At 33.9% G+C, this 12,316-nt stretch overlaps 1 protein-coding gene and 1 long non-coding RNA gene across 2 annotated transcripts in view; one reads left to right on the forward strand and one right to left on the reverse strand.

Moving 5' to 3' along the window:
• Nucleotides 1-12,316, reverse strand: part of LOC120428324 (uncharacterized) — a 229,376-nt gene that overhangs the window by 37,903 nt on the left and 179,157 nt on the right. The window contains exons 7-9 of the mRNA XM_052706902.1: nucleotides 5,969-6,126; nucleotides 5,763-5,884; nucleotides 5,616-5,679 (exon numbers count right to left, since the gene is read on the reverse strand). Coding sequence (XP_052562862.1) covers nucleotides 5,616-5,679; nucleotides 5,763-5,884; nucleotides 5,969-6,126 — 344 coding nt within the window. The remainder of the gene's footprint in view (nucleotides 1-5,615; nucleotides 5,680-5,762; nucleotides 5,885-5,968; nucleotides 6,127-12,316) is intronic.
• LOC128092817 (uncharacterized) lies at nucleotides 8,998-9,267 on the forward strand. The gene is made up of 2 exons (XR_008212030.1): nucleotides 8,998-9,067; nucleotides 9,136-9,267. It is a non-coding gene; the product is annotated as an uncharacterized LOC128092817 (long non-coding RNA).

Below are 12,316 nucleotides of genomic sequence, written 5' to 3' on the forward strand. Positions count from 1 at the left end.
ACTCCTGAACATGAACGAAAAATCAAAGTTGCTCGAGGCGGGGTTCGATTCCCCGTCCAGGTTGATAAACAAAAAGGCTAACCACTAGTCCATCGTGGCTTGATGAGCTATGACTGGAATTAGGAATACTGTTACTGCTAACTATATACGCGCTGGGTCTTTGTCCATTTGACAAAGGTTCGGAAGTTCTAAATAACGTTTGAATCTGATTGATGCAAACGTTCTTCAGGGCGGGGCTTGTCGATAAAGCTGAGGTACCTCGCGCTCGGCTAGCCAGCGTAGAAATGGGTCACCGAAGCTCGACAGAGCTAGCACCTTTCAAATGCCTATGCGAGTTATTTGCATGTATAGAATGTCAAATTCTAAAATACATGGAAACAACTCAATTTGTAAGAAGCGGCCGCGTGGTCCCGTTTGATTGGTTGCACACACACACACACACACATCCCACTTTGTTTACATATACAAAGTAGGAGGCTGTTCAAGCACAAGCATGACTTTTTTCTTACTGGTAAATGAGCTGTTTTAAAATCAGTAGTGTGTCTTATTTTGTCCAGTTTTTTTACATTTTTTGCTGGAAAATGGTCACCCTTCGACCGGTTAGAAGAGATTTTTCTTTTTTACGGGTGACAAAGAACTGCGGCGAGAGTGTCATTCTGCGATGTCTCAGATATAGAATCCTGCAGCTCTTCCTGGTCCAGCTAGCACTAGCGAAGCTGATCCAACAAACAAAGAAGATTTTCACTAAACCAGGTTTTCAAACGGAATCAAACAATAAATACAACTTCTGGAGTTTTTTTATTTTTATTTTTTGAAAAAGTCCAAGAAACCAAATTTTCAGTTTTTGATTTTTGGGTGTTTTTTAATAACCCTGTCTCAAGGTGGTTTTAAAAACACGGTGACGGTCTCACTTTCACTGCCCCTGATCGCATAAATGTCCCATATGCATTTTCATCGATTTCGAGTTAATGATGCAGTTTGGTTCAAAATTGTGTGCTCTTTCGAAAGAGCCTATAACATCCAGTACTTTGTTTTATAAATCAGGAAGAAATCCAGTTTTTTCGCGAAAACTTAACACGTAGCCTTATGTATGGGACAAACTTCAAATGCGTTTTTCTCAGCTTGCTGTTTTTGCATATGGGACATTTATGCGAACATGGGCAGTTCAGCTATCTTAAGATTTCTTGATTTCTTTCTTGAGCCAAACATTTTTCATTCTTGCAAAAAAAAATAATTTTTAATTATCGATAACAATACTCTCTACTTTTGGCGAACAGTAAATTGGTTCCACTTTGACCGTTCAAAATTGAGGCCGTTTTGCGAACCACTGTTCAGCACCCAGGATTACATTACATCTGGATTTAAAAAAAATGTAATTTTCCTCTAAAAATCTGTAATTTTACCACTTTTCTGGTGTTATGCCACTTTTTTAGTCCAAATTAAAGTAAAATAAAAGAGATAATATTCAACATTCCCAATTTACACATTTTTATACTGTGTAACAAATAGTGTAATGTGAAGTTAGCAAGGGAGTTTCTATCAAAAGTTTTGTAAATAATTTGTTAGGGCTGGTACAAATTTCATTTATAGAGCAATTCTCTGAGATATTTTAACATTGTAAATCGGAACATTAGTTGCTGAGATATCGACATTAGAAAATGGTGGGTTGTTTGGGTGAGACTAAGAAAACATCAATTTTCTTGTTTTTAACCCTCTACAAAAATGGGCACTATTTTTAAAAAATCAATAACTGCGACTATTTTGAAAAAAGTTACATAAAAATGGCTATAACATAACGGTGCACTGTGTGTGTGTGTGTGTGTTCAACCAATCCAATATCCGTAGGCCGGCTACGAAATTATGGGAAAGTATAATTTGTATCAGTCTTGATTTATGCTGATACAGCTTATCGCAGTCCCGGACATTAGGTGGTGTTAGCCCTCGCGCTGCTTCCAATGACCCGTTTCAGAATGACAGAGCTCCTTGCGGTCCAATTCCGAGGTCATTGGGCATTGTCTGGCCCCGCCCAAACATAGACCAAGAACCAGAAGAGTCCTCGACCTATCTTTAGACTTCCAATCTCATAAGGCAAACATGAGATCAGCGCGTATTTAATGGTTAATAAGTAGGCAAAATGTCACAGTTTCAGTTTGGATAGATCTCACCAAGTTTCTGGAACTTCCGGTAGCCCTCTTTATCGGTTGCTTCAAAGCATCCGAGCGTTTTTCAGTCGCAGGGGTCCGGATGTCCAGCTGCGGGTCCTCAATCACGGACAGCTTGATCTTCCTCATGCCGATCCGACACATATCCTGGCGAGCATCTTGGGAAGATTTTCCTTGGCAGCTACGAACAAGATCCTGCGGTTTCATCTTCAGCAGGAAGTCGGGATTTACGAAAACCCCCGAAAAGAGCTCACCGGAACTTATCATGGTTCACTCTTTAACACGATACAAGCTCACAAAATTTCACATAACTCTTTGATTAATATAATCAATTTTGACCGAAACATTTCACAAAACAAAACTCCACGTCAAAAAAAACAATTCATTCCGCAACACTGTCGGCTATAACATAACGGTGCACTTTATCAAAATTTCGATAAAGCCCTTTTTGTTTGCAAATTCAATTTTACATCGAAAAATGAAATTGAAAAAAATTGCGACCAATATTTCGATTTTTTGAAAAAATTGTATTGATCCAAAAAATTATAACTCGGTCAAAGAATTTTTGCCCATTCAGGAAATTTCTGAAAAGTTGGAATTTAATGTCCTCTAAAACATATAAAAAAAATTAAAACTAGTGTTTTTTTTACAAATCAAGTTTTAGTGACAAAAAATTAAATTAAAAAGCACAAAATTTCTTTTACCGTGTATCATTTTTTTTTCAATGTAGTCTATATCCATACCTACAACTTTGCCGAAGACACCAAATCGATCAGAAAATTCCTTCAAAAGATACAAATTTTTAAATTTTCACATATCATTTTTGTATGGACAGTTGCCAAATTTGTATGGAAAATTATATGGACAAACTAATGATGCAAAATGGCTTCTTTGGGCATACCGAAGGCACCAAAAAAGTTTCGGCCGGATTAAAAAATACAAAAATTAAAATTAAAGAAAAAAGACCGATTCCGTAGAGAACTGCTCTATTGTTTTTGTCATAAAATTTCATCATCGACATTTTGGTCGCCATCCTTTATTTAAAAAAAAAACAAAATCACTTGAGAGTAGTTTAAGCGTCAAACTTAAGCTCAATAAGCAGAAATAATTATTCGAAGTGAAATTTTGCCAATGCCTTCGGATAATCGAGTCTGGACTATGTTTGTTTTCGTCAAATCTTACATTTTTTTGAAAACCAATGATTGCAAAACAACTGTACTACCGTCTTCAGGAGTGACATTTGGTCTAGGGGGTGAGATTGGGTCATACAAATTTCAGCATTTGTGTATGACCCAATCTCACCCTAATGTCACCCCTGATGACGAAGGCGTAAAATGCATTTTAAAACAGTTTTTCTTTATTATTTTGCCCCCACTCTCTCGACCCTGGCCAGAGCCGAGGGACAAAAACTTTGAACAATATTTGCATCGGCCTAGGGAAGAACACCCCTGCAAAAAAATATGTTGGGCTTGATTTTTCTTCATTTTTTTTATTAATTTATATTGAAAGGAGCAAAAAACTAAGAAATATTATCGGACTTGGCACTATCCAAACTTTAGTGAAAAATATGCCTTTTTTAGTCCCCAAAAACATTTAAAAAAAATCTCAAATCAAAAATAAATCTTATTTTGAGAAATTAAACGTTTACAAATGAAAAATCGGGATTTTACCGTGTATCTATTTTTTTTAATTTCTCAATCATAACCTTCAACCAGACATGCATCGGCACTAAGAGCTCTTTTTAACAGCACTCAGCTTGTTTGTCATCATGCCTGTAAATTTCATGTCAAGGCTTAATTCAGATAACATTTATTTCTGAAGCATTCGCAACTAGGAATATAGTTCGCTTATATGATGAGCAACAAAAATTACGCAATTATGGAATGAAATTTACTATTTTATTTTCGACTATCCGTTTTAACGATTTTTTTTTTGTTATATCATTTGAAAATGAGATATTCATCATTTTTGTTTGCCTTGATCAAATTGGATGAAAATTAAATTGATATAATTAAATGTTTCAAAAAGGGTTGTTCGAGAAGAATTTGTTCAAAAGTATTCGAGAAATTTGAAAATATTAATTTAAGAAGCACCTGAGCTACCAAGGGCGTAAGAGGGTTAAATATGAAAAAATATCGCCTTATTTTTACCACTTTTACAATATGATTTTTTTCAAATCTAGTTTATTTATTAGGTTAGTTGAAACACTTATTCCGGAATAAGTTATTTGCCATGAAAAGCATTATTTCTAAATGATTTTTTTTCCATTTTAACTTTATTAGAGACTAATTTAAAAGCAATTTTATTGTTATTGTTGTGAAGCATATATTTTCACTGTCCACTGTACACTTTGATTGAAAAAATACTTGTCAACAAAAAATACTGTTAATATTAATTTTTGATTTGGTAGGATTTGTAAGACAGCATAAAAAATTAGAAAATTTATATATTTTCTCTAAGTTGCACAATTTTTTACGAGCAGTCATGCCATTAATTGATCCTCACACTCATTTTGACCATTAAAGTTGCTGTTCTATACATTGCAAAATATTAATCAGAAACAGGATCAAATTTCCCAGGAAATTTGATGACAATTTCCCGTTTCCCGGGAATTTTGTAACCCCAGGAAATTGGACGTTCTACTCAGGATTGAAATTGAATTTTGAGGATCTGTGAGCTGCACAAAATGACGTTCTTAACTCAATTTGGCCCAAAATGCACGTGCGACAAGTTAGCACGACGGCAACGTTTTGACATTGGGAATGCAAGTCATTTGCGAAAACGTTGAGAATCACTGAAGCACTGATGCGAAACCAAAAATTTTATATTTAAAAAAGTTCATAAATTTTCAAAACTTGAATAAAAATATGTTTAAAACATTTGTTGAACTCTGGTAAAAAATGTTAACCAAATGTTACCAAATGTAACCAAAAATGTTAAGAAGACAGCACAAATAGAAATGTTTCGCACACAAAAACACACACACACACACAATACACGATCGAAGTACGTCGAAAGTCCATCCTTAGTATGAAACATTTCAATGGCCAACATGAAGCTTTCATTGCACGAAAAGCTTTTCGCGAGCATGTTTTGAACTGTATTATCGACCATTTTTCGGCTCCGTGGAAATGTTTCATTGCGAAGGTTGTGTTTTGTTATGCAAGCTTTTTTTAACCTTTAAATTAATAATTAATAATTAAGAATAAATCTACAATTTTTCACTCTCGTTTAATTTTAGATTGTTGGTAACACTGCTGTTAATTATGTTATCAATTTGTTGAAGTTTTTTTTCTTAATTGTACTTGAAGGTTGGTTCACCATGCGCACCCACTAGACGATTTCAATTTGAGTTCTTTGATGGAGACGCATGGTTGAACATAAGTTAAAATGATTTAGTTCTTAAAGGTTTTATGTGATGTATTCAGCAATCAATACATTTTAAATTCTCACCTGAGTAGTGTATCAGCACGCCTCGCTTTGGATATGCAACCTGCGTTGCAGTTCGCAGACTGACCTGTGTTGGGCAGAACGGAGAAAAATCAAAAAGCCATTTAACTCTCTACAAACTTGCGTGGTCAACTCCGCGCAAAGCCTTACCTCGACGCGATCCTGAAGGCTAACCACTTCGATGGGTCGCGTGCTCTCGGTGCAGCCGCTAAACAGGGTCTGATTGGTGTTCAGATCCCTGATTTCTAGGTAATCTCTACACGGTTCATCTACTGCAATGCGAGAGAGAGAAGAAAAAAAAAACTTTGTCAAATATTTCATGCTCTGTGCGATCTTGGCCAACGAGTTTCACTTACTCCGTAACGCTAAATCTAAAATAGTTAACTTAATCTTCTGGGAACGCTTGGCGTACAGCGTCCACCGGCAGACGCTGTTCCCGATGTAGTACTTGGGGTAGCCGGGCGTCATCAGGAAGCCCTGGCGGAGGGGGTGCTTTAGAAGCGTCCGCTGAATACTGGAATAATGAAGAGAAAGAGAGAAGAAGGGAATGCAATTTTGTTAGAATTGTTTGTTCATTGAATCGATAAATAAAGAAAAAAAAAGTATTTTTTGTTAATTAATTTTATAAGTTGTAATTTGAATAATCTAATGTTTTTAAACATTTTACTTTACTCATCTTACTTTTGAACTAGTTTTTTGTTTTAATCGACAACAATACAGTCCAGAGGGGAACACCCTTGACGAGTATCGGGGCCGGCATATACAAAGCGGATTCAGAGACAGTTCTTAACTCAACTAATGTTGACATGTTAAGGTTAATGTTAACATTCCTTCCTAAGGTGTCGTTGATAAGGTCCAGCTTGTGACGATGCACTACCTTCCCTTTACTAAGCAATCGAATCCAGAAGCGTCCAGTTGTGTTGGCCCGAGTCGGGATTTGAACCCCGATCTACCGCTTACCAGGCGGAAGCGTTACCACTAAGCTACGTGGTTTTCGAAAAAAAAAATCGTTGTCTTATTTTTGTTGCTCATCCATAAACCACGTTGGCACTTTTTTGGAATTCTCAAAACAAAAAAAAATGTTTACATAATGAGATAAAAAGTTAAAAGAGAAAAAAATTAGAATAAAGATGACGTAAAGAATTGTGATTTAAAAAATCTCAGACATTTTGATTTCTTTTTTTTTTTTTTTAGATATCGCGCTTCGCGGCGAAAATTGATTGATTGATTGTTTGTTTATTTTTGATCAATTTTCCTTGGACAGGAAAAGCCACTAGAATGCTGGCATAAAAACCTGCTTCTTTTCGGTTAAAAAAATACAATAAATAAATACAATTATAGAGTAAATAATGAACTGCGGCTGAAGACAGAACTCCATCGGTGGAAACCTTTACAGGAGTTCGGAACTGGCTGTTACGGGCTGGAAAGAAAATAAAAGAAAAAAAGAACCTGAGCAATTCTCTGAGATTTCGGTCATTCGATTTTTTTTGTATTTTTTAATCCGGCTGAATTTTTTTTGGTGCCTTCGGTATGCCCAAAGAAGCCATTTTGCATCATTAGTTTGTCCATATAATTTTCCATACAAATTTGGCAGCTGTCCATACAAAAATGATATGTAAAAATTCAAAAATCTGTATCTTTTGAAGGAATTTTTTGATCGATTTGGTGTCTTCGGCAAAGTTGTAGGTATGGATATGGACTACACTGAAAAAAAATTATACACGGTAAAAAAAATTTGGTGATTTTTTTATTTAACTTTTTGTCACTAAAACTTGATTTACAAAAAAACACTATTTTTAATTTTTTTTATTTTTTGATATGTTTTAGAGGACATAAAATGCCAACTTTTCAGAAATTTCCAGAATGGGCAAAAAATCTTTGACCGAGTTATGATTTTTTGAATCAATACAGATTTTTTCAAAAAATCGAAATATTGGTCGCAAACATTTTTGAACTTCATTTTTCGATGGAAAATCGAATTTGCAATCAAAAAGTACTTTAGTGAATTTTTGATAAAGTGTACCGTTTTCAAGTTATAACCATTTTTAGGTAACTTTTTTGAAAATAGTCGCAGTTTTTCATTTTTTAAAAATAGTGCCCATGTTTGCACACCTTTGAAAAAAATATTTTTGAAAAACTGAGAAAATTCTCTATATTTTGCTTTTCCGGACTTTGTTGATACGACCCTTAGTTGCTGAGAAATTGCCATGCAAAGGTTAAAAAACAGGAAAATTGATGTTTTCTAAGTCTCACCCAAACAACTCACCATTTTCTAATGTCGATATTTCAGCAACTAATGGTCCGATTTACAATGTTAAAACATGAAACATTCGTAAAATTTTCCGATCTTTTCGAAAAAAATATTTTCAAAAATTTAAAATCAAGACTAACATTTCAAACGGGCCAAACATTCAATATTACGCCCATTTGAAATGTTAGTCTTGATTTTAAATTTTTGAAAATATTTTTTTCGAAAAGATCGGAAAATTTCACGAATGTTTCATGTTTTAACATTGTAAATCGGACCTATAGTTGCTGAAATATCGACATTAGAAAATGGTGAGTTGTTTGGGTGAGACTTAGAAAACATCAATTTTCCTGTTTTTTAACCTTTGCATGGCAATATCTCAGCAACTATGGGTCGTATCAACAAAGTCCGCAAAAGCAAAATATAGAGAATTTTCTCAGCTTTTCAAAAATATTTTTTTCAATAGTGGGCAAACATGGGCACTATTTTAAAAAAATGAAAAACTGCGACTATTTTCAAAAAAGTTACCTAAAAATGGCTATAACTTGAAAACGGTGCACTTTATCAAAAATTCACTAAAGTACTTTTTGATTGCAAATTCGATTTTACATCGAAAAATGAAGTTGAAAAATTTTTGCGACCAATATTTCGATTTTTGAAAAAATCTGTATTGATTGAAAAAATCATAACTCGGTCAAAGATTTTATGCCCATTCTGGAAATTTCTGAAAAGTTGGCATTTTATGTCCTCTAAAACATATCAAAAAATAAAAAAAAATAAAAATAGTGTTTTTTTGCAAATCAAGTTTTAGTGACAAAAAGTTAAATAAAAAAATCACCAAATTTTTTTTACCGTGTATCATTTTTTTTTCAGTGTAGTCCATATCCATACCTACAACTTTGCCGAAGACACCAAATCGATCAAAAAATTCCTTCAAAAGATACAGATTTTTGAATTTTCACATATCATTTTTGTATGGACAGCTGCCAAATTTGTATGGAAAATTATATGGACAAACTAATGATGCAAAATGGCTTCTTTGGGCATACCGAAGGCACCAAAAAAGTTTCAGCCGGATTAAAAAATACAAAAATTAAAATTAAAGAAAAAAGACCGATTCCGTAGAGAACTGCTCACCTACGAGATGAATGTGGCAAATGAAAATATAGAATGGACAACTGTATCGGAACAATAAAGGAAACATGAAGTAATAGTTATAAAATATTGTTTAACTTAAAATGTCAATGGATTTAATAAGTTTCTCAACTATTTCAGGTTGAGCTAGATACAATTTCAAACGATCTTTGAAAATGCTTAGGGATGAACATAAGCCAAATTTATTAAAAAAGAAATTGAAGTAATTAGCACCTTTGAAGGTTATACTACGTTCACCAGACAAAGTGGAAACATTTGGACGTTTAAGCAGATTATGATTTCTTGTACCATGTTGGTGAGAAGAAAGTTCGAATTTTGTATTTGTATGAGTTTGGTTAGATAAACTTTTATATATAAAAGAACAAACTTGAATAATGTAAATTCCTCTGACAGGCATAATGTTTTTCTCTTTAGTATATAGATCAACGGTATGACTTCTAAGTGGAAGGTTGAAATTTCATACACAGAGACATAACTGAAACCACGCTTTGTCTTCAATATATTGAAAATTAGGGTTGAAATTTGTAATTTATTTTTTGGCCCAAATACCTAAATAAAGTTTGTGAATTCCAAAATACTACTTCTTTTCAACGACGAAATTGTTCAGTTAAGCTGTTACAAATAATTGTCAAAGGTCAAAGTCGACCCAAAAAACTTCAAAATGGTAATGGAAATAAAAAGTAATTAACTGAAAACATTTTGATATGCATTTTCCTGCGTTGATATTCATTTCTGGACTGTTCAACAAAATATTGATTTTTTGTGAAATCACAAAAAATTTAATGTTTAAAAAACATTTGCATCGGCATGAATTTAATAATAAATAAATTGTTCGCTCTGCAGCATGGCCTTCGCGTTCTCGATTGCGAGATTCATACTAGGTGTCGGAAGGCTTGATTGTTGAGGATATTGCAAACCTCTTATTATAGGGGAAATCTACCCTTTCCAATCAAAAACCTATCTTCGTCATATGGAGAGTTTGATGCTCGATTAAAGCTCCAAAAATACTATTTGGGCTATAAACTTACCAGCAACAGCACCGCCTCGAGTAAGCACGCAAATTTATGCCACTTACTGGCCAAAAAGATCACATTTAATGCACTTTTGATCATAATTTGTATTTTGCGAGACCACTTCTCATCATTTTGTTGGCACACACAGTGACACACACGAGAATCCCTCAAACGCTTAATGAATATCGCCAAAATTAACTTTTCACTTTCGCTTACTTTTTCACGGCGCTTAAGATATGAAATTGCTTCCAACTACCGGCAACATGTTCTTTTGATCATTAGTAAGGCACTCACTTGAAGAATAATCCCGAAAAATGTAATAAATTAGCAAGCGCCATCAAAAAAACAAACGCGCCAAGTCGTTTGACGTTTCAATTTTCACTTTGCATTCCACTCGAAGGCTGAAGAAAACCGAGCGAGAGACGAAGGCAAAAAAGAACAAAGGCTGGCCGTCAACATCACCAGCAGCACAGCCAGCGATGCCAGGAAACTTTCCCTATAAATGCCACTTTTCGTGAGTGTTCGTTTGAACTGTCAGCGCAAATGGCAACACTCGACAGAGTGTTGGAAGAAAAAAGAACTAAGCCGATATTAGAAAAATGGGCGTGGCCCAATGCATTCGCCTCGATTAGAATACCCTTGGGATTTTTTTTTTGTTAAATGCTTGGTAAAGAAATAGAATAACTTTTAGTGAAAGTGAAAATAAACAGAAATATTCACAAAAACTTGCTCTACTCGTTGGTGTACTTGGTTTTAGTAAAATTCAAGGGAGACTCTAGATTATCCAGCATCATTCAAACACGACCGCTTATTAGGATTAAAATGGGTAGATTTCCCCTACCTAAGCCTCAAACAACCCCGGGATTCACACTGACGATCTTTGGGTTGTGAGTCCAACTGTCCAACCAGCGACTACACCGAGACAGGACCCAGGGAGACGGCAACCACGCTTACCCCTACACCACCAATCCCGGCATGAATTGAAATAGGGTCCTAAAGCCCTATGTTAATTTTATGCAATACACTCAATCCCCGGTGGTTAGTCATTTTTTCGTTTGACACTTTTTTAGTTTGTACCCCGGGGGAAGGGGTATCAAACTAAAAAGTGACCCCGTTCGTTTGACAACAGTTGGTGTCAAACCATCGGGGTTTGAGTGTACGCTTAAAAACTATAATAACTATTTTTTTATTTTAGTGCAAAATAAATAAACTGACAAGACAGCATTTTAAGATGGATAAACTATAGTCCCTTTGGAACGAACTGTCAAATAAGACACCTTCTGTCAAGAAATAGGGTCCTAAAGCCATATGTAAATTTTATTGTACAATGCTTAAAAACATGATTAAAAATCTTGTTAAAAATTTCTGATCATCTTTTTCATTTTAATGTAAAAGACAAGACAACATTTTACGATGGATTAACTAACGACCATTTTTAAAAATTTAATTAAAAATCCACTTTAACTCCTTTGGGGTCAGAAAAATAAGCTTTAACATTGTAAACAATAATATCACCAATTTATGCTTAGTGAAAAAAGATTTACAAAAGTTTTACACCCCATATTCAAAAAAAAACCTTGATAAAAGTGCAGTGAAGAAATACTTGCGGCGACCTAATGATTTTTGAACAGCGATTTAAATTTTTTTTTTGTTTTTTTTTTTCTGGAGTATTTCTGATATTTTTCCAGTTCATTTTTTGATGATTGTCTCTTTTCATTTGACACCTTTTCCCTGCTTTGCCTTTAAAACTCGCAACTTTAAATTTAAGAATTTAAGAATTTAAGAATTTAAGAATTTAAGAATTTAAGAATTTAAGAATTTAAGAATTTAAGAATTTAAGAATTTAAGAACTTAAGAATTTAAGAATTTAAGAATTTAAGCACTTAAGAATTTAAGAATTTAAAAATAATATTTTGTTTTGTTCTTTTGATTGTTTTTATTTTATTTTTATTTTTGAATATGGATTGGTTATTGGTTTGTTTTTTTTCAGATTTTTTAATTTTTTATTCAAAAATTCGGATCATTTAATTTCTTTTTAATATGATTTTTTTATTACCATTTTTCCTAATTTTATTTCCTAATTTCTGAATAATCCAATTTTGAATGTTAGAGCTGTAATTTTTGAATGCTTTGTTTTTTTTATTTTTCTTCAAGAATGTTCAAATTAAAAAAATATATTTCTACTGGTTGAATCCCATCTAAAATTCAATGGCGGAGAAGCTTCTGTTACGTCCAATCATGCTCATATTTGGGATTGAAGCACAGTACACATGTGGAACATGCCCAAT

Source organism: Culex pipiens, chromosome 2 (assembly GCF_016801865.2).
Source record: "Culex pipiens pallens isolate TS chromosome 2, TS_CPP_V2, whole genome shotgun sequence".
NCBI classification, from domain to species: Eukaryota; Metazoa; Arthropoda; class Insecta; order Diptera; family Culicidae; genus Culex; species Culex pipiens.